General features: G+C 37.5%; 1 protein-coding gene across 3 annotated transcripts in view; it reads right to left on the minus strand.

The window, feature by feature from the left end:
• Window positions 1–1,008: 1,008 nt before the first annotated feature.
• LOC136853446 (oxaloacetate decarboxylase, mitochondrial-like) overlaps window positions 1,009–19,999 on the minus strand; it is a 31,110-nt gene continuing 12,119 nt past the window's right edge. For all 3 annotated transcript variants that reach the window (XM_067129035.1, XM_067129037.1, XM_067129036.1), the window contains exons 3-4: window positions 19,194–19,466; window positions 1,009–4,546 (exon numbers count right to left, since the gene is read on the minus strand). In XM_067129035.1, coding sequence (XP_066985136.1) covers window positions 4,328–4,546; window positions 19,194–19,466 — 492 coding nt within the window. In that variant the 3' untranslated portion in view covers window positions 1,009–4,327. The remainder of the gene's footprint in view (window positions 4,547–19,193; window positions 19,467–19,999) is intronic.

The raw sequence follows: 19,999 nt of genomic DNA on the forward strand, positions 1-19,999 counted from the left end.
TCAATAAGGATGGAGGAAAAGGGTATCCAGATGCCAATCCACAACTGTGGAGAGAGAGAGAGAGAGAGAGAGAGAGAGAGAGAGAGAGAGAGAGAGAGAGAGAGAGAGAGCAATATCTTTAGTCTTCACTTAAATTACACATCATTTTTGAACCCCATAGACTTCATCCATTCTACACCTGGACATTATTTTTCTCACTTGTTCTTTCCAAGTTCCTGTAAATCAGTTGAACCTCAATGTTTTTTTCTCAGTACAGTAATCAAATCTTTACATTTTTACTAACAACCTTTCTCTTTCTCTTGTTCTCATTTTACATCAATGTATATACTTAAATTGCAGTACTTTCTGTGTGCCTTGCAAATTACACAAATCAATAAAACCTTAAACATTTTCTCTTAGTAACCTCTCTCTTTCTCTGTTTATGCAAATCAATAACTCTCAACTTTTTTTTACTTCAAGTAACTGCAAAATTTTCTTCAGATCATCATCAACTTTAACTCTTAAAGGATGGGCTAAATATATATCAAGCACACCCCTAGACTGGGCAAACTTTAAGTCTGGCCAATTTAAGAAAAAAACACATCAGTGGAAAGAGTAAGATGTGCAAATGCAGTTGGTGTAAGAAAAAAATTCTAAAAATTTTTCCCTACCTTCCACGGGAAGTTGCAAGTGAATATTTACAACCCTGTGTGGGGCCTCTTTTACAAGATTTGTAAAAATACATTAACTTTACCAAATAATGCATGTTTTTTCTAATAGTTAATTTTATTTTATTTTGTACATTTATAATTACTACTTACACAGTATCATAACAGATAAGAACTAAAATCAATGACAAATTCTGAGTATATTTGTTGTAAAATATTTACGAGATTTACTGAGATGGGAAGATGCAGTAATTTTTTGTGGGGTATAGATGTTTTTTCTAATATTTCTTTGTACTTTTCTTTGCAAAATTACAATTATGCTGACATACTATCTTAAAAGGTAAGAACTAAAACCACAGCAATCCCTGGGTATATTTATGAGCAAATAAATAAAAAGAAGCCCTACCTTCCACGGGAAGTTGAAAGTGAATATTTACAACCCTGTGTGGGGCCTCTTTTACAAGATTTGTAAAAATACATTAACTTTACCAAGTAATGCATGTTTTTTCTAATAGTTAATTTTATTTTATTTTGTACATTTATAATTACTACTTACACAGTATCATAACAGATAAGAACTAAAATCAATGACAAATTCTGAGTATATTTGTTGTAAAATATTTACGGGATTTACTGAGATGGGAAGATGCAGTAATTTTTTGTGGGGTATAGATGTTTTTTCTAATATTTCTTTGTACTTTTCTTTGCAAAATTACAATTATGCTGACATACTATCTTAAAAGGTAACAACTAAAATCCACAGCAATCCCTGGGTATATTTATGAACAAATAAATAAAAAGAAGCCCTGGAGCTGCAGGGACGCAGTACATTCCCCTCTGAAACCTCAAGGCATACTAATCATGTCTCTCCTGTGCTGAACTGTTATAGTTGCCATAAGTCACTTATGGACTATTGAAATGCTATGTATATCTTTCCCACTAAATTCATTCAAACAATATGGCGCAAAATATGACTGCTCATATGAGGATTCCTGTTCATCACCCAAAACCTGTTATAGATACTCATATAAGGATTCCCGTCCGTTAAGTGTTAAAATTACTCAGTAACAGAAAAATAAAAAATGAAACTGGTATGATGTGAAAGGCAATCCTGAAAACCCCTGAACTGGGGTGAACTGAACAGATGTTATCCTTGAAGCAGAAACACATGATGAGAATGGTTGTCAAAGGTGATTTCTGGGGACCTGGATACAATGACGAAGTGATGGTTGTTCTTAATTGTATTGTACTGGAGTGTCTGGACTTCCCACATATGCATGAGAGGCTAAATTAAAATAAATAGGGTTGTAATTAAATAAGCAAAAATTTCTCAAATAAATGAATCAAGGCCACATAAAGAAGGGTTTGTGTTGTACTTAAAACACTCCATCACAATGCAATGGAAGCATTAAACAGGGGTGATCAAGAGAATCATGAATCTTATGTAATACAGGGCCACATACTGTGTATCAAACCCTCCATAATTATAAATGAAATATCACAAACTAATGCAAAATAAAAAAAAAATGTGAGGACAACTGAAAATAAAAGTATCCAGGCATGGGGCACATGATTACAAACATACCAAGGAGGTGAAACTATCTAAACCATCACAAATGGATGTGGACCAAAGGGCTCAAGACCAGGCTGTAGTTTAAGGCCTTTACAAGCACTTACCACCACCAACACATAGTCCAAACAATTTTGTCAGCCTATAAAGACAAAACTAAAAGAGAACAAGAGAAGTTATGACAATGTTAGACTGGCGTAACAAATGAGGAATTGGGTTCATGCAATTACCCTTCCATCCTAGATAATGGATAAAGGCCAAAAACCAAGGTGAATACTGTAACTGTGTACTAAAAATGTAATGTAATAAACAGGTTCTACACAAACTAAATCCCACAACTTTCATTTGGAAAGATAAATAATGTATATATGTTATAATCAGTTATTATATTACCAAAATATACATATAAAATGTAACATAACAATAAATCATGAGGATAAGTTTAATTACAACCTTACTCAGGGCTGTGCCATGTCATGACGATAAATTTAGTTGCATTTTATTCAGATACTACTTTACCATGTCCCAGATTACAGGTCATAAACACGTAAACCACATTGTAAAATGTCTCAAGATAACTCATGTATTTAAGTAGATTTTAAATCGAAAGGTTTGTTTCATTCACTGCATATCTAATCTTAATATTTTACATCAGAAAAACAGTAGTGTTAGAAAAAACACAGCAGTCTTATAAAACAGTTAACCTGATCCACAGTGACAGCGCAGGCCTAAAAAAATACATACAACCATCAAAGATGCCAGAGTGAGGTATATATTTCATCAAAAATGCCAGAGTGAGGTATATATTTCATAAAATTAACTGGGCATCTAAGTCATATAACTTGTGAAATATAAACTATAGCTGTTAACTGTAAGCAATTACAGGATCCAAATAATCAATAATGGTAACATAACAGGCTAATGGAAACTGAAAACTTTAGACAAAATATTACAGACATTACTAAAATCTTCTTCAGTATCATCAATGTACAGTACATTCTAGAATATGGTAATACACTAAATAATATAAAAATAATGGTTTACAATCATTGATTGTAAAAGCACCATAAAAATATTTCAAGGAATTATATAACTTTAAGAAAAAAGTTTTGACCATAATGACCTAGCTAAATTGATGATAATTTCATATTGCACTTCTCTAAAGTATAATAGTTAGAACATGAATTACTGATAAGTCTTAATCATTCTACTGATACTAAAAAATTTATGATGATTCTGGATAGATAATAAATGCAAAACATTGTCAGCTACGATATTCACCAACTGTCCTTATATCTGATGTAAAATTAATATCTTGATAGTGTTGAATGAAATCATATTAAAAATGGAAAACTGATGATTATAAAATCCATATATAACATCTTCTATGATCTATGATGGAAATAGTACTACTCAAAAGAATTATAGTACACTGTATTCAATATAGTATAATAAAATGCAAAACAGCCAGATGCTCTAGTTACAGTTCCTGGATCAGGAAATAATAAATTTCAATCCTTTTCAAGAGATCATTTGGCATACAAGAAGCTACCCCCTCCTTGGGCAAAATGTTTACCAATTTCATTTTGACTAAGAACATTTTGCATTTAACAAATACCCTTATTTATTCTTTGCAAGCTTCCCAATTTCCTACAAATTAATCAGTATCACAATGACATTTCCTAATTTTCTCAAACAATAAGCTTTTTCAAAAGGTAAAGCATTAATAAAAGAGAAAACTGAAGGAGTTGATACATCTTTGACGACCCTACACGCACAAACCACAGTAAGCATATATTGCAAAACCAAAATTACCAGTAAAAAAAAACCTACCACAATAAGGTACCAAAATACATGTCATCATTAGCTTGTTTAACCAGAAACAAGAACTCTCGAGTTATAAAATGCAAAATATACTGTACATTATTATCTAGGATTATGAAAGAATCTTTTCATGCTACTAGAATTATAATTTGTGTAAACTTTTTCCTGTTTACTGTACTATAAAACACCCAAATTTTGGATCTGTACAACCTTAGTAAAGGTGTAGCAAAATAACTTTGTGAAAATATATCTGTACACAGGTAAATACATTATTGTAAAATTCCATTTACTTTCTTTGAATAACATCAAACTTCATTGACACAATGTCACCTAATCCAGCTGTTATACTGTCACCAGGAGAAACAGGACCTACTCCTGCTGGGGTTCCAGTTAACACTAAATCTCCAGGCTGAAGGGTGAAATATTGAGATATGTAAGAGATAAGATGTGGTATGCTAAATATCATGTCAGCAGTGTTTCCATTCTGTCGTATCTCATCATTCACCTGGAAAACCAACAAGTTATGTAATATTCCATCCTAAGAATCTTATGACAAACAGAACCAAAATTACTACTTATCCTTTTTATAACAAGAATTAAAAAAGAAACTACTCAATAAATAATAACAATGAAAGCAACAACAGTACAATAGTAATATAAAGATATAAAAGCCTCAATATATTAACCAGCATTTACATTTGACTTTTCTAGCAAATGCTATGTAGAAAAGATGTTACTACTAAAGAATAACAGTTAAAAAGTTACTGAGTTATCAATTGGCTATTGTTAAGGTGTCTGGGCAATACAGTATGTGAGCTATTACATTGAATCTTTCCATTATAACACTGAAGGTAACTAAGATAGGTCAGAATATGGGCACTGCAGTGTAACTAAGGTTTTTATACCTAAAATATTAAGTTAATCTGAAAATTCAATCAATGATCATACATTATAAAAGCACAGTTCGACATAAAATCAAACACCACACTCCAGACAGGAAATGAAAAAGTCTCACCTACTTTGTTAACTGCTGGTTACTTGTGGAGCATAATGCTTAATAATAGTGACTGACAGATCAATAAAATTTATGAAGACCTACTTACCTAAGATTTATCTAAGGTTCTATGACTTTTCAGTAAATTAACCAATCAGTGTTGCAAAAAATCATGAAAAACATATCTGTAGCTCAGCTTTTATACCATCAGCACATCACCATCTCAAAGCAATAAAATTAGACACCACTCTATATAGTAAGTAGTTACCAATTAAGTTAGATACTGTATTTTAGTAAGGTTTATCATTTGGTATGACAGCCTAAACCTGTGCTGGATTTTGCTAAACAACAATCAGAAGATGAATGAGCAAGCCATTCATTATTTCCTTTAGCAAAAGTATCAATACTGTATATACATCACAGTTTCAGACATGAAATTCATCTCTTGACTTTAATGCTGCTTTTGACCTTAATAATCACAAGATTCCCATTTTCAAACTCTAGAGAGATGGAAGTTGGTAAACCATTACAAAAGACTGCAAAGTAGTTAAGGGACACTATAAAAGACTGTACAAGAACGTAACCTGTGTTCCTAAGAACAGTGTTCTTGGCCTATTACTTTTAAATTACATGCACAAAGTATACAACCTTGATTCCATCCTCTGAATGTAGACCTCTGGTTGCTGTATCTGTTAACAGAGGCTTAGTACATGGTGAAAATTATGGGGAATGGGGAAAAGTTAAACCCTAATGACACTCAGAGTTTGCATGTTAGTAGGCCAAGGACACTAGACTCTTCTTAACTATATCTTTTCACTAACAGTGTCCTTAACAATATGAAGTTCACCTAAAATTCTACCATTCTTTAATGCAAATTCATTGTTGAGAATAATATCTGGTCTATCTCTTCACCAACTACATAAAAAAGGGTCATTCTTACAATGTCTTTCACAATATTTTGTTTTGAGTCTTTTATTTTGTTTTGAATATTGCTTCCGTTTGTCTTCAGCAGCTGACTTATACCTTAAATCGCTGGATAAAAACTTGTGGAGTTTATTAAATTTCTTGACCCTGATCTTGGAATTAATCTCTGGCAGTGTCATTTAATTATAACACTGTGCATTCTTATCTTCCTTGAGTATACTATCCATCACAGAGTACTAGACTGTTATTTCTAAGTCTTGCTTTGTAGTATGTGAAGTTCAATACTACACAGATATATACATCTTATTCTTGCTGGCCCCATACTGTGGAATTATTCTCCTGATAATACAACTGAATTGTTGGAATTTCAAGAGTTAAAACTTAGTCCAAATACTTTTCTGTTGAGTGGGCTTAACGTAAGTCTAACTTCAAAATTTATAAGCTTTTTATGTCATTAATCTTACTTTATTATTCATCTTATATTTTCTTTCTTATTTGTCATTTATATTTGATTATTTTTCGATTCTTTTTTTCATAATGGGCTGCTTTCCCTATTGCATCCTTAGGCTTATGGCATTCTGTTTTCTAAACTATAAAATAATATTAATGACAGTGACATTTTGGCACTTCTAGATATCAGCTAATAATTCAGTGACCAATGGCCATGATTCTGTAGCAGAATTTTGTTACACAGCAAATTCTATGGCCACCATTACAATTGCTGTTTGTAAGACAGCCAAGTCATTTTTTAAAGACCACTTAGGCATGTGCTCCATATAATCCAACCTACTTTTTAAAAGGCTTTGCTGATGAAATGGCTCCTGAGCTTTTCTAAATTTTGCCCAGTTACCCCTAGTACCTAATCTTCCTTTCTAAGACAATCATGGTGTTATCCTGGTTCAAAGGATGGCAATAGCTTAAATCCTTTACACTCTTCCTACATTATCAGTACTGTATATGTAACTGAAGCTTAAATTGCCTATTACACTCTCAAATAAATTAAATATTGTAAACTTTCTTATTCTCAAATACGAGTAAATCATTTCTCACATTCTCAAATGCCTCCAGCAATTTAATTTTTATATTTGCATGTTGAATTCAACTAAGCTTTCCCATCTGCAAACACATTAACTCTGAATAATTCTTTCGTTTACAAGTGGTCAATAAAGTGCATGCCTAAACAGCTGGGAATTTTGCCATTTCATTGCCCTCTATGTTTGCTAAAATTTGTTATTAAATCTCTGAGGCCAGTAAGGCATCGAAGACTATTCCATTTTCTCTATACATTTAATTCTAGACTTCTATCCATCCTCATTATATGTGAAGACAGTATAATATTTGCTATCTTCCACACTTCTAGCACAGTTCCTCAAAGTTCTACTCTCTTTAGCACTTTTTTATCAGTGCTCTTCAGCCTACTTCTTTAATAAATGCTGTTGCAATGATTCATTCCTAAACATTTTCTACCTAAACCTTTGTTGTTTGCACTCAGACTTGAACTGTTCTTTTTTCCCTATCAACAATGATCTTGAGAACATATTTGAAAGGGAAGCCAATATTTTAGACAGTCATCATTTCAATTTCAACTTCTATATCAATGTACTCTCCCATCCACCGCATTTTCAATGTGACAACATAAAGCAATTCAATCTCTTTCCACAATTAACTATGTGGGTGCTAATGTTACTTTATACCAATTTTGAAGGGATCACAAAACTGAAATTGTCAAATCCCTTCAATAAGGTAACTTCACATGATGACCCTTAGGGAAGTATCGTCAGTGTGGCTTGTGTGCAGCACTGTGAATGTTTAGTTTACTGAGACCGCTGAACTATACCTGTATTCAAAAGCTCACCTCTAAGGTTTGTTTTTAAATGAAAGGTAAAAAATGAAGCATGGTAAACCTAAAAGACATTACCTGAAAGCTGGGATAAAAATGAGTGTTTACCACAATCAACAGTGCATCATGTAAGCAAAGTGCAGACTGCACCCCTTTTGGGGCATAGATAGAACTAAAGGTTCTTGGCAACATCTTTTTGGCCCATTGTTGAGTACTTTGTACCTTTCACTTATCATCTGTTCTCTCAGGTCTAACCTCAACTAACCGTCTTAACTTATTTAACTTGACCTAGCTAATTTTTCCATCTCACTGAAGAACAAACAATCTAAGCAAAACTTTAGATAAGTCTATGTGACTCAACTACCCTACAAAAATGATATTTTCATAATAAAATAAATTTTTGAACATACATACCTGGTAGTTATATTTATAGTTTCATCAGCCTTTAATTGGAATATTACTTTCACAATAAGTGAGCTTGAGTTTCTCTTCATAACAGGAAGGACTAGTGCGACCATTTGGTTCCAGGTACCAAAACCATTCAACTGTTCCTCAGATTTATCTATGCCCCTAGTCTCTCAGAGGAGGATTATTTTAACATCTATTCTGTCGAGCTGAAAGATGTGTCCCCATATTTTATTATGCAAATATCATTTTTAAACATCTGACTTACCTGGTAGTTATTACATTCCCTGATTGACACATGTTGGAGGGTCAGAGACAGCTAAATCTTTCTTTTGCAAAGATATAAATTTTATATTTCTTACCTGGTTTAAGTCAAACTTTTTTTATCTCTATTTTATTTTTTCCATCAGGTTGGAGTTAGCTAAGACCACTGGGGCTGAAGACCTTATAAAAGCACATAACCGGTATAAACCTCTAACAGACAACCTTAGTTTTTCAAAACTGCCAATGGATATTCTGCTAGAAATTTTCATAGCTTTACATTAAACTGCCCTGTATCATGGTTATAAAATAACCATTTTGATTACAACTATTCCAAGGCAAGAATCAAAGCTTGCATTTTTTAAAGGATTGCAGGGTTATAAAACCCATCTTTGTACTACAATGAGTTAGCTCAATAAACGGTCCCAGTGTATAACAAGTCGTATAAGTTTGAAATTGTGAGGCAAAACACTGACTTGCTTCTCAGAATATAAGTCCATGATAAATTTGTGTAAGGACCTAGTTTCTAAGGCTGACAGAGGTTGCAACCGCACCTCATGTTTGTAACCTTTAGACTTAGAGGTCCGTTATTACATTCTGAATGGACTATAGTTTTAAACACAAAGTCAAATGAAAATCAGGAAAATTTTTTGACATTGGTAGAGGGTGCCTCTTAACTGAACAGTTTCATTACTTCTCTTTTGATGTGCTCATGTCCAAAACAACAAAGAATCAACTGCTTAAACAGAGGATTCTAAAACAACCTTTTCTTGCCAGATTCATAATCTCAAGACTATGATTGTTGTGAATCTTTAAATATTTCTATAACTGAAAACCCCAAATAAAGCTGCTGAATGACTATTCTGCTCCTAAAATCAATTCTTTTATCAAGGAATTTTGCAAAGTCAATTTGGTCTCTGATGGATAAACATATCTGAGAATCTAGCCAAAAATAGTATTCTTCAATTTTTGATCTTTCAATGAAATCTCTTGCAAAGGTTCGAACCTCAGGAACATGAAAACTTTAGACCATTACTAGGTTCCACGCAAGATCTGACTTTTTGTGTAAAATGGTATTTTAATAATCTGATAAGGTTTGTTCATCCTTACCTTGGCAGACAAGTCCAAGTTTCTGTGTCTGAAGACCGCTGCCAACATGCTCCTGTATCCCTTAATAGTAGAGACTGAAAAGTTACTCATTCCTCTTAAGGTAAAGAAGAAAATTCCCTATCTATTCAGAGAGGTAGTGGACTGTCTCAAGAGGGAGTTGTTTTTACACCAACCTCTAAAAATATCCCACTTGGTTGGTATACAAACCTGATGGTTTATGACCTCCTAAAATATCATTTTGTTCAGCTGACCTCCTTCCGAAAATCTCTAGCTCTTGATATTTCGATAGTCTGAAGGCAGTTAGCTGTGGGAAGACCTTGGAGGTTTTGGTGAACAAATAAAGTGGGGTTGTTTGAGTAGATCTGGCCTTTAGCATAGCAGACTTCTCGGGTTATCTGTCACCATCCATTCCCGCACCTCTGTGAACCATTCAGCAAGTTGGCCTAAAAGCTGGAGACTAGATGACCTGGCCACGGGGCGTGAACACAATGACTCTGATTATGATCTTGAGAGGGGAGAAGGACAACGACCAACCACCAATTTAAAAGCCCTATCTAAGGCAATTGAACCTAACATCTGGCTAAAAATTGGGAGTACGTCCCATCTCAATTTGAGCTGTGGCCCAACAACCAAAAAATACAACAAGATTAAAAATACAACAACCCTCTGCAGGATATCTTGGTGAAGCCCTCTTCTCCCATTCTTGTTGCCAGGACTTGACCTTTCCTCCCAGACTGTCTGCAGTCTTCAAATTTCTCTTCCCCCATGAATGAAACGTGTCAACAATGTCACATTTTTTCCTTGGCCCAGAAGGTTGCCCAAGAATATCATTCAGAGACATACCTTTTGAGTGGGTTCCTCCTTGTTTGTTGATGTAGGCTCAACTTCATGAGCCTTTGTCGGAGTCTCATGTCACCTTCTAGTCTTGGAGGAATGAGTGTTGTAACTCTTTGAAAAAGAAATGCTAAGGCATTCTTTTGATTTATGGGAAGCTCAGGTCTCTTCACTCTGGTCCAGAACTCCTGATGAGCCTCTAGTTTCCCAATCTTGCTACCCGAGTCCGGCTTGAGAGCCCAACACTAGGTCTGGGACTCTTCTGTTTCTTGCCCAAGGCCCTCCTGAAACCTTGATCTCAAAAGACTTGGGCCACTTTGAAGGCACTTTTCATTCTTGGCTGAGAACAAAGGGGATTTAGGGAGCATACAGCATTAGGACCCTTCTCTGCCAATATGTTTGAATGGAATTGGACTTCACTAATCCTCTTAGCTCTTCGGAAGAACTGTTCTAGGAAGACAGGGTCCCTAGTCAGGCTCATTCTTGAGGGAAGCCAAGACAGAGGTTTCAAAAGTCCTTGAATTTTAAACTGTTCCACAACATCCAGATTCCAAGAAAATCCCGAGTTGAGGAATGAATCCTCATCCCTAGATCTCAGAAGATCTCTTGAAGATCCTTGGTCAGATGAGACTTCTGGCCTCTTTACCAGAAACTCCTAGTTCCTCTGATAAACAGAATGTCGAGACTGCCAGTTTATTCTTATGCCTAAGATAAAGGAAGTCAGCTATTTGAAGCCAGAGGTCCAGATCGAGAAACCCTGATGCCCATCTCCTAAAACAGACCATTGTACTGGTCGACATCAGCTGGTGAATATTTGGGGTCTCCTGGCATTTAGGCGATGGCCTTTGCCACAGCTGGAATACCTCTTGCTCTAGCCAATCTCAGTGATAGTCTGAAGCCGGGTCAGACTCAGGAATGTGGAGAGGTTTTGAAGGTGGAAACCATCCAGTCTGTTGTCTGACTGCGGCTGCACTGAGAAGGTCCACCCCAGTGGAAAACGTTCTTGGAAAGTCCACTAGGAAGGCCAAGGTCAGTCTGGTCTCCCAATCCCCGCTGCTGGCCAGAAAGGGCTTGTAAAGTCATCCTTGCTCCTTCAGATTTTGTAAACTTCTCTATCACTTTTCCCAGGATCTTGAAGGGAGGGAAAGCGTAAAATCGAGGCCTTTCCAGTCCCAGGGAGGGCAGATCTGGCTAACGCTTTGGGTCTGGACAGGGGAGCAATAAAGGGGAAGTTTTGTATCCATCCTGGTAGTTGAATGGAAAGAGGTCCACTAGAGGACGTCCCCATACCTCCACAGCTTAAACATACCTCCTGGAACCTCCACTGCCTGAAGGGGGAGAAGCAGCTGATTTTCCCGACTGAGAAGGTCTGCTGCTGCATATTCTCCACGCCCGCAATGAACCTCTACCTGAGAATAGTGACCCTTCGAGCATGAGTCCAAAGCAGGATCTCCAGCCTTACTCTTTTTAGGATGAACAGTCGTTGGTAAGACTTTCCCCTGTTTTTTGATATAAGATCTGTGTATTGTCTGAGCTTAGGAGGACAATTCTGCCTGAAAAGTCTTGAGGCTTGAAGAGGTGAAGAGCCAGAAAGATAGCACCCAATTAATTGAGATTTTGACTGGATGGACCCTGTTAGCTCCAGGTGCCTGAGCAAAGATGGGTTCCTTTTCTTCAAGATTTGCTCCCCATCCTTCCTGGGCTAATTCGCTGGGAAAACAACACTGGTCCTTTATCCATGAAGACATAAGATGAAAATTCTTCTGCAAGCTTTAAGGGGTCGAACCACCACTTCAGATGATCCTTGATAAAAAGAAAGATCCTCAAAGTCTCTTCCAGATTCTCCTTGTCCCTCCAGTTCTCCTCTGATGTTGAAAAACTGGAGTGGTCTCCCCATGGAGCCTCCCCGAGATGAAACAAAAGATTCCCCAGCGAAGTGGTCCCGGCAAGAGGCATCCATTCCCTCACCGGCATGTTTCTTTCTCCTAGAAAGATACCAAACTTTTCCTAATCAAAGCAGTTTGGCTGGGATGGAAAAGCAAAAAGCCACCTTGTTCATCTGAATCCCCATTCATTCATCATTTTGACTGCATCGGGATCAGATGGGACAAAACCATCTTCATAAGAAGTCCCAGGGACTTCCCAAGAGTAAATTCTGAAGTCAGGTCCTCCAGACACTTCCCCGAGAAGAAAGCTTTCAGGAAAACCAATCGTCCAGGTTTCATAAGTTTTTGAAGTCTGATGAACACCCGCCAGGTGAAGCCACCTTTACTATCTTCGTTTTTCATTGATCACCGTGAAGATCCACAGGAGCAGTGCACAAACCTCAATCTCTTTGAACTGATTGACCGTCCCCCCAAAGCACAAACCTCAGGTACACCTTGACGCTGAGGATGTATGGTGTGGAGTCTCGCATCCTGTAAGTCCAGAGAGACCATCAGTCCCCTGGTCTTAAAGCCCTAGAACGACTGGGCGTTTCCATCTTGAATCTTTCCTTGGCCCTCCGCGATCCTCAAGAGCTACATCCAAGACGGTCCCACTCTCCCGACTGTTTCCAGACTAAGAATATCCTGTTGTAGAACCTAGAATCCAACTTCAGAACTTGTTCCACGGCTCTCTTCTCTAACAACTGCTCCAGGCTGGTCTAAAAGAATCTGAGGCTTCTCTGAATGGTAAACATTTTCGCGACAGATCCCCGCACGGCGAAGTCAAAGAGGTGGTAACATGAGAAAGGGGATCTTGTAACCCTTCTCTAGAACACCATAGTGACCAAACGTCTGCCCCGCCATTCTCAGGCTGAAAGACTTGCATCAAAGAAGCCTGGCTCCTGCACTGGTGTCTGGACTGATCGAAAGGAGCTACTTTTTTCCTAGGTTTAGAGGGGGCCGCTATCTGGTGAAATTCATTTTCATCAATGCGGAGACGTCTGGGGATGAAGTTCCTCCGACGCCCGGTTCTTCTTCCTGGCTGACAAAACTGAAGCAGAAGAAGAAGAAAGCTGGAGGGCGTCTGGAAGAATGAGCTAACAGATCTTGCTCTGGCCTTCTCCTTAAGACTTCCCGGAGATGTCAAATCTGAATCAAAGACTGGGGGAACAGAAGGTTGGACAAAGGGGCGAACAATAACTCTGCCCTTCTAAGGAGAGACAGACTTAGCTGTGAAGTCATGAAAACAAGGCCCTCTTCTTTAAGAGGCCCGGGTGACCAAAAGTGAACAGACGCCAGTTCTTCAGATCCATCCCTGACTGCCTTGTCCATACAGTTAAGGACACTCCTTCTCCCAGGGTTGGTGAATTGGAAGCTCGGCTTAGATCTAAAGCTCCGACAGCACCAGTCCAAAAATTAAACACCTCCACAACACTTGCCCTTGAGATGATTCTGTCTCTGACAAAGTCCAAGAAACCTTAGTAGACAGATGTGACCTGACATTCGACCAAAACTGGTGAAATCCCCTTGAGAAGAGGAAGGAACTCTAGGGCTGAGATCTTCTCCCGTCTCATACCAAGCCTTGAATGGAAAGCTTAGACAGAGGCACTGTCCTTGCCATGGGACTTGGTTCCTCCATCCAGTATCAGTTGACTTTCTTGGAAGCCCTCTTGGGGAATGAATAATAGGGTTGATATGAGGAAATCTTCAAAACCCTGCTCTATCTTGCTTTGAAGAGCTAACTTACTACTCGGAGCTCTTCTGATCCTTCCCTTTCAAGTCTCCGAAACAAGTCTTTAGTAATCCATCCAAAACTTGATAAACCAAAACATTCATCACATCTATCCTTTAACGTCAGCAATTTTTCCCTCTGCATTTTACACAAAACCTCTCCCCGCCAACGCAGCCGGAGAAGCAAGCCGGGTTTACACCCACACACACACTTTAAGGGAGTCAGACATCTTGGAAAGTGAAAAAATCGAAGAAAATCTTCAAAGCCCAGCAAAGGTCAAAATCAACAATGCTCTAACAAATCCAGAAAATCCAAATCAAATCCAAAAACGCGTCCAAAGCCAAAGCGTACTGGCAAAACTCTGAAGAAAATCACGGGCCAAACGCCCAAAACCAAAGATGCAACCTGTATGGCGGCCTGGGAAGATCTGAGGAACAGTTGGAATGGTTCAAGGTACCTGGGTAAGCAGCGCACTAGTGGTACACCTTGACGTACCCATCGGCGATTGCCGGTTTTGAAGAGCTAAGAGGCAGGGACTTAAGCTATATATATAACTACCAGGTAAGTCAGATGTTTAAAAATAGGAAATTACTTTATTGATCTCTTGACATCCTGGCAAAGTCAAGTCCTTTCATCAGCCGAATTGGAATATTCCTCTCAGCAATAAGAGAGACAAGTGCCTCTGCATCTCCAACAAAATCTTCTTTGGATGGAGAAAAAACATACCTTACTTTATCTAGACAATCTCTGGGAAGACGATGGGCGAGAAATTATTTTAACTTCTTCCTGTCAGGAGCAAGAAAGATTCTCTCCCCAGACGACATGCAGCTTAAGTAAACGTTCCCTCATCAGGTACGGAGTTACATTCCCTTCTCATGTTGAGGAAAAGCTCAAAATAACCAGCTTTACAAAGACTATAAATTTTATATTTCCCAGCTCCTCTTGAGAAACTTTTTTATCTCAATTAGTTCCACCCCCTTCCATCAGGTTGGAGTTAGCTACGACCACTGGCCTTCCCTTATAAAACACATAATATAATAAAGATCTCTGGCAGCCTTTCAAAACGACAATGGACCTGCTAGAAATTTTCAGATCGGTACATTAAAGCCCCGTATTCATGGTTATAATAATAACATTTTTGCATTTCCTAGTCCTGGGGAGTCTGACAAAGCGGTCCAGGCCTAAAGATTATTTGTTATAAACAACACTTTGGGAACACAATTCACAGGACTTTGAAGAATGTCACTTTGTTTATAACAAGGGTATAAGGATGGAATTCATGACTCAAAACAAACCCTCCGCAGAACAACATCAGGGCCCATAAAACCACAGGGACAGGTGCAACATCAACTACATTAATTATCAGGAGAGTAAATAACTGCAGTTTCCAACTCCTGGAGGAAGACCTCCTGACCCTGTTTGTCTCAGAATAGAGGGTTAATCATAAGACTTCCAGCTCGGGATCCGATAAAGTTTTCAAACACAAAGGCAATCAATAAGACAAACAGGAAAATTTATTTTAACAAAGGTGAGGGTGCCTCTTAAAGTTTCAGTTTCCTCACCTTTTGATCACTCATGTCAAAAACAACAAAGAATCAACTAGAAAACAGAATTTTAAACAAAAGTCAAGATATCAAAATCAATCAACAGTTGTTGAAAATATTTAAATAATTTCCACAGTAACAAGATTCAAAAATAAAGTCAAGCTGAATGACTATTCTGCTACATCCAGAAATCAATTCTCATTATCAAGCAGAATTTTGCAAAGTCAATTTGGTCTACTGACGGATAAACATATCTGAGAATCTAGCTAGTATTCAATTTTTGCCTCATAACACTGATACTATACGACTCTCAGAGAACTTTCAAAATCTGATTTATTACTGAAGTCATCAAACAATCTTTACTTTTTGTGTAAATGGAATTTTTAATATGGACTGATTTTTTGTACAGACCCATTATTGTACAGTAGCCCAATTAAAAGATCTTCAGACAATCCAGAATTTCAAGAAAACCTCCATCTAGTTAGGTAAGACTCCAAAGCTCCCTCTTTGTAGAAAAGAGTCATTCCCTGTGCTATCTGATGTTGCCATGAGAGATGAGGGGTAAGGAGGCAGGCCAATTAAGTAAAGTAATGGGTTTAAAGAAAAATATAATTTCAAAAATTGTATTTGTTTGGACACAAATCCATTGTTTTACAGTAGCCTGAGTAGATTGAGCCCAAACTCTGGAAAAGTATGAGGAAGAGATGTTTTGGAGATAAAATGGGGTCAGGATTTGGACAATATCCTTATTAACAGGATTAATTTGTATTCTCCCTTATTTGATTAAGAAAACAAACATCTATTGTTTACTTACTCATTGCCATGGAGGGTAGGAATGCTTCAAAATTTATGCTCTAAGACAGGGGTTGGCAACCTCCTGCCCACGAGGGATTTCAGTCCAGCCTGCCAACTTAACACCTGAACTCTAATTATCTAAGAGTTGTTGCTTAGTTTAAGGCGTTAAGCAATCCTTATAGTACATCTGATAGCATGGCCCCCTTCCATGACACTGCACAGCTGTCTAGCCTGCTCTCTCCAAAAGGTAGACAACCCCTGCTCTAAGAAATAGGCGTAAGAAGTCACAGGGAAGAGAGTCAGATCATAATTGCTTTGAGGCCAGTGCAGGGCCAACTGAGTAAACATGCGATAGCTTGCGCTGATGGGGACCTCCAAAAATCAAAGAAAATTATATTAAAATGTTCTTATGTCTTTTAAAGGCTTCTGAAATACAAACTGCCATGATCTCATGACCCATAACATTATGGTGAGAAGCTCCTAACAGTGAAGTTAGAAGCCCTTCTCTTAAGATGATTTTTTTTATTAAAGAGTATTTTTGATAAAGTGCTTATAATTTTTAACCTTGACATCCCAAAGATAAATACTTATAGCTCTAATGGAGAAGAGATCGTCATCCTCCATTCCTCATATGGCAAAAATGACAAAATGAAGGTGAAGGTTGGAAGTGTGAAGTTGTTAGTGTATTGGCTAAAAACCAGTTTTAAAAACTCAGAACTATGCTATGCCAGTTCTTGGTTTAGGAAAAGGAATGTAATTCCCTAGTCTTTCTAGCTGATGTGAGGGCCACCAAAGACAATGTCTTTAATGTTGTATCTCTTAGATTTGATTCCTTCAAAGCTTCTTATCAAAGATTTGAGTGTAGACACACTCAAATTCCTAACCCAATGCAAGTACAGGCAGTCCCCAATTTACGACGGGGGTTCTGTTCTTACGCCGCATTGTAAACTGAAAATCGTTGTAAACCGAAAAACCTATGAAAATCGTCAAAAATCCTAAGAAAACCTTACTTTTAATGGTCTGGGTGTATTGAAAACGATGTAAACTGCACTTTTATTCAGTTTTTCATAAAAAAAAACTCCAAATTTTGATTATTCTGCTGTTTTGGAGCCATATTTCTTCCAAGGGATCGGCATACGATGCATCATAACCTTGGAACATGCGTCATAAACCAGGAAATAATTTCTGATGAATATATTTGAAAAGCGTCGTAATCTTGGAACTTCGTAAGCCGGACCTGTCGTAAACTGGGGACTGCCTGTACAGTAAAAAAGTCTGCTACCTACGGAACAGTGGTATGAAGTGGATCACAGCTCTTTCTGCTGCATTATCCCCAAAATACTTTCCATTTTGATTGGTCAAGCCTATAAGTGGATTACTTGGCTGGACTGACAAAGATTAATAGTTTCTGACAAAATTCCTGTATTAAGGAGACCTTGTTTGGTAGCCTCCAAGCACGTAGGCTGAGGAGTGATAGAGTTTAGTTTTATCTCTGAAGATGAGTTTGGTATGAGTAGCTTCAGGAATTCCAGAAGCTGTCCTGGGTGGTCTACTCACATTGCCAGATCTTGGAACCAATTTTGCTGAGGCTGATATGAGGCTACCAGTGTCAAGCATGAGTTGCTGGAATACCTGAGCTGATCTTGATATGGAGAATTCTATGATTAATGAGTATTATTTAACATCTCTACATTCTGTCGCCTATAATGAATGGCAAACTAAAGCAGATCAAACTCATGACTAAACTATGGCATTCTTCAAGTAAAAAAGAATGCCAAACTGAAGTGATTTTACCTCATCAATGAATTAACTACTGTACACTCGTTTGACCCATGGATGCTTAAGAATATCCCACATAACCAAAATGTTGTATGCAGAGTTGGCACTGCCGGTTCTACATCTTATGTGAAATGTTCAAGCTTCAACCATCAGCAAATGTCTTATTTTGAAAATAAACCCCAAGATACAGACATGCTACAAACAGTTGAGTTAATAAGATAAGTACTCAGGTTTTAAAAGATTCGGTGCAGCATCTAAGTAAGCTCTTATAATTGTTAACACTGAGAGCTGCGAGGATGCATTACACAAAAATTATGCGTATGATTCATTGATGAAGATGTGCTATATCCACCTGCAGCTCATGCCTGTATTTCTGAGGTGCTGAAATGAAGTACATGGGAGTTGTGTGCTCAGCTTATGGGGTATACTGTTCAACCTGCAGGATCCAGATAAGTCTATTGCACACCCTACTATCAGGTGCAATAGCCAACATATGCTCTGTTAATCCAAACTTTTCCAAAGGCCTGCAAAAACCTTTCCCTCTCAGAGGCATTGTTAAAATCCTTAGGCTTTCTATATGTATGTCAACTGATATCCTTATAGGAAGTCCACTGATGCTACACCAGCAATAGTTGTGGTCTGCCAGATGTTACACAAGGCCCTTTGAGACAACAAGCCATACTCTCTTTCAGTCTAATAGAACAACGAGCCATATTCTCTTTCAGCCTAATAGAAAAGTTACTGAAAGAAAAAACATCACAATGTATATATTATATCTCTGTCAGGTACTTTAACCAGATATCTGAGCCAAAATACCTAACTCTCGTAGGACAGGCTAGAAAAGACATAAAAGACAGAGAAGAGGTAAAAAGACATAAAAGACATTTAGAGAAGAGGTAAAGTGGTGTAACTGATTATTAAATGCATCACTGCTGATTTTTATCTGTTCTAAAGGGTTGACTAATTTTATGATTATTCCACTGCACAAATCTTGGCATCTACAACTCACCTTGCACCACAACGTAACATTTGCGGGATCTGCAAGTTCCTTGGTTGTGATAAACCTAGAAACTGGTAAGGACGTATCGAAACATTTGGCCAATGTCCATGGAGTCCCCTTTTTCTTGGCTTCCTCCTGGAAGTCTCTTGCGGTCATATCTAAGGTAAGAGCATAACCTGCAATGCGAGACATCACTTGATCCTCAGTCACATCACGGCATGTCTCACCGATCACTATACCTAGTTCTACTTCATGGTGGAAGTCCGTGCATCCTTTAGGAATCTGCAAGTCAAAGAGTCAAAGGTCATGAATAGAAAATCTCTTAATGATATCTGAGCATTACTCTAAAATCAAAATTACTTTTGGGCAACTTTCGTTTTGTAGATAAAAACCATTTCCTTACTGGAGGTTACTACTTTGATGTCTCACGGTATGCCAACTATGACTTTTATACATAAGGTATATCTCCCCCTTCTCCATCTCCCCAGTTCATTTCCAGGATTTTCTCTCAAGCTGACATCTCTGCAATCAAATGAAGGAAGAGGATAAGAGACCTCAGCATATGGTTAATTTTAGTAATATATATATATATATGAAAAAGGAAATTGTTTTTTAAAAGTTTGTGCTTACAGGAAAAATACAAACCATCGTCTTACTAGAAATAAACAGGCACGAGAGCAACTGAAGTAGAAAAGAGCTCTCTAACTGGAATAACACCATCAGGTACAAAAAGTAATGTAAGTCACTCATGATCAATTAAACCAAAAATACATAATCACTCAGTTTAGGTTGGAAATTAAACAATGCTAGTCTGG

The sequence above is a fragment of the Macrobrachium rosenbergii genome, chromosome 27, assembly GCF_040412425.1.
Source record: "Macrobrachium rosenbergii isolate ZJJX-2024 chromosome 27, ASM4041242v1, whole genome shotgun sequence".
Taxonomy (NCBI): Eukaryota; Metazoa; Arthropoda; class Malacostraca; order Decapoda; family Palaemonidae; genus Macrobrachium; species Macrobrachium rosenbergii.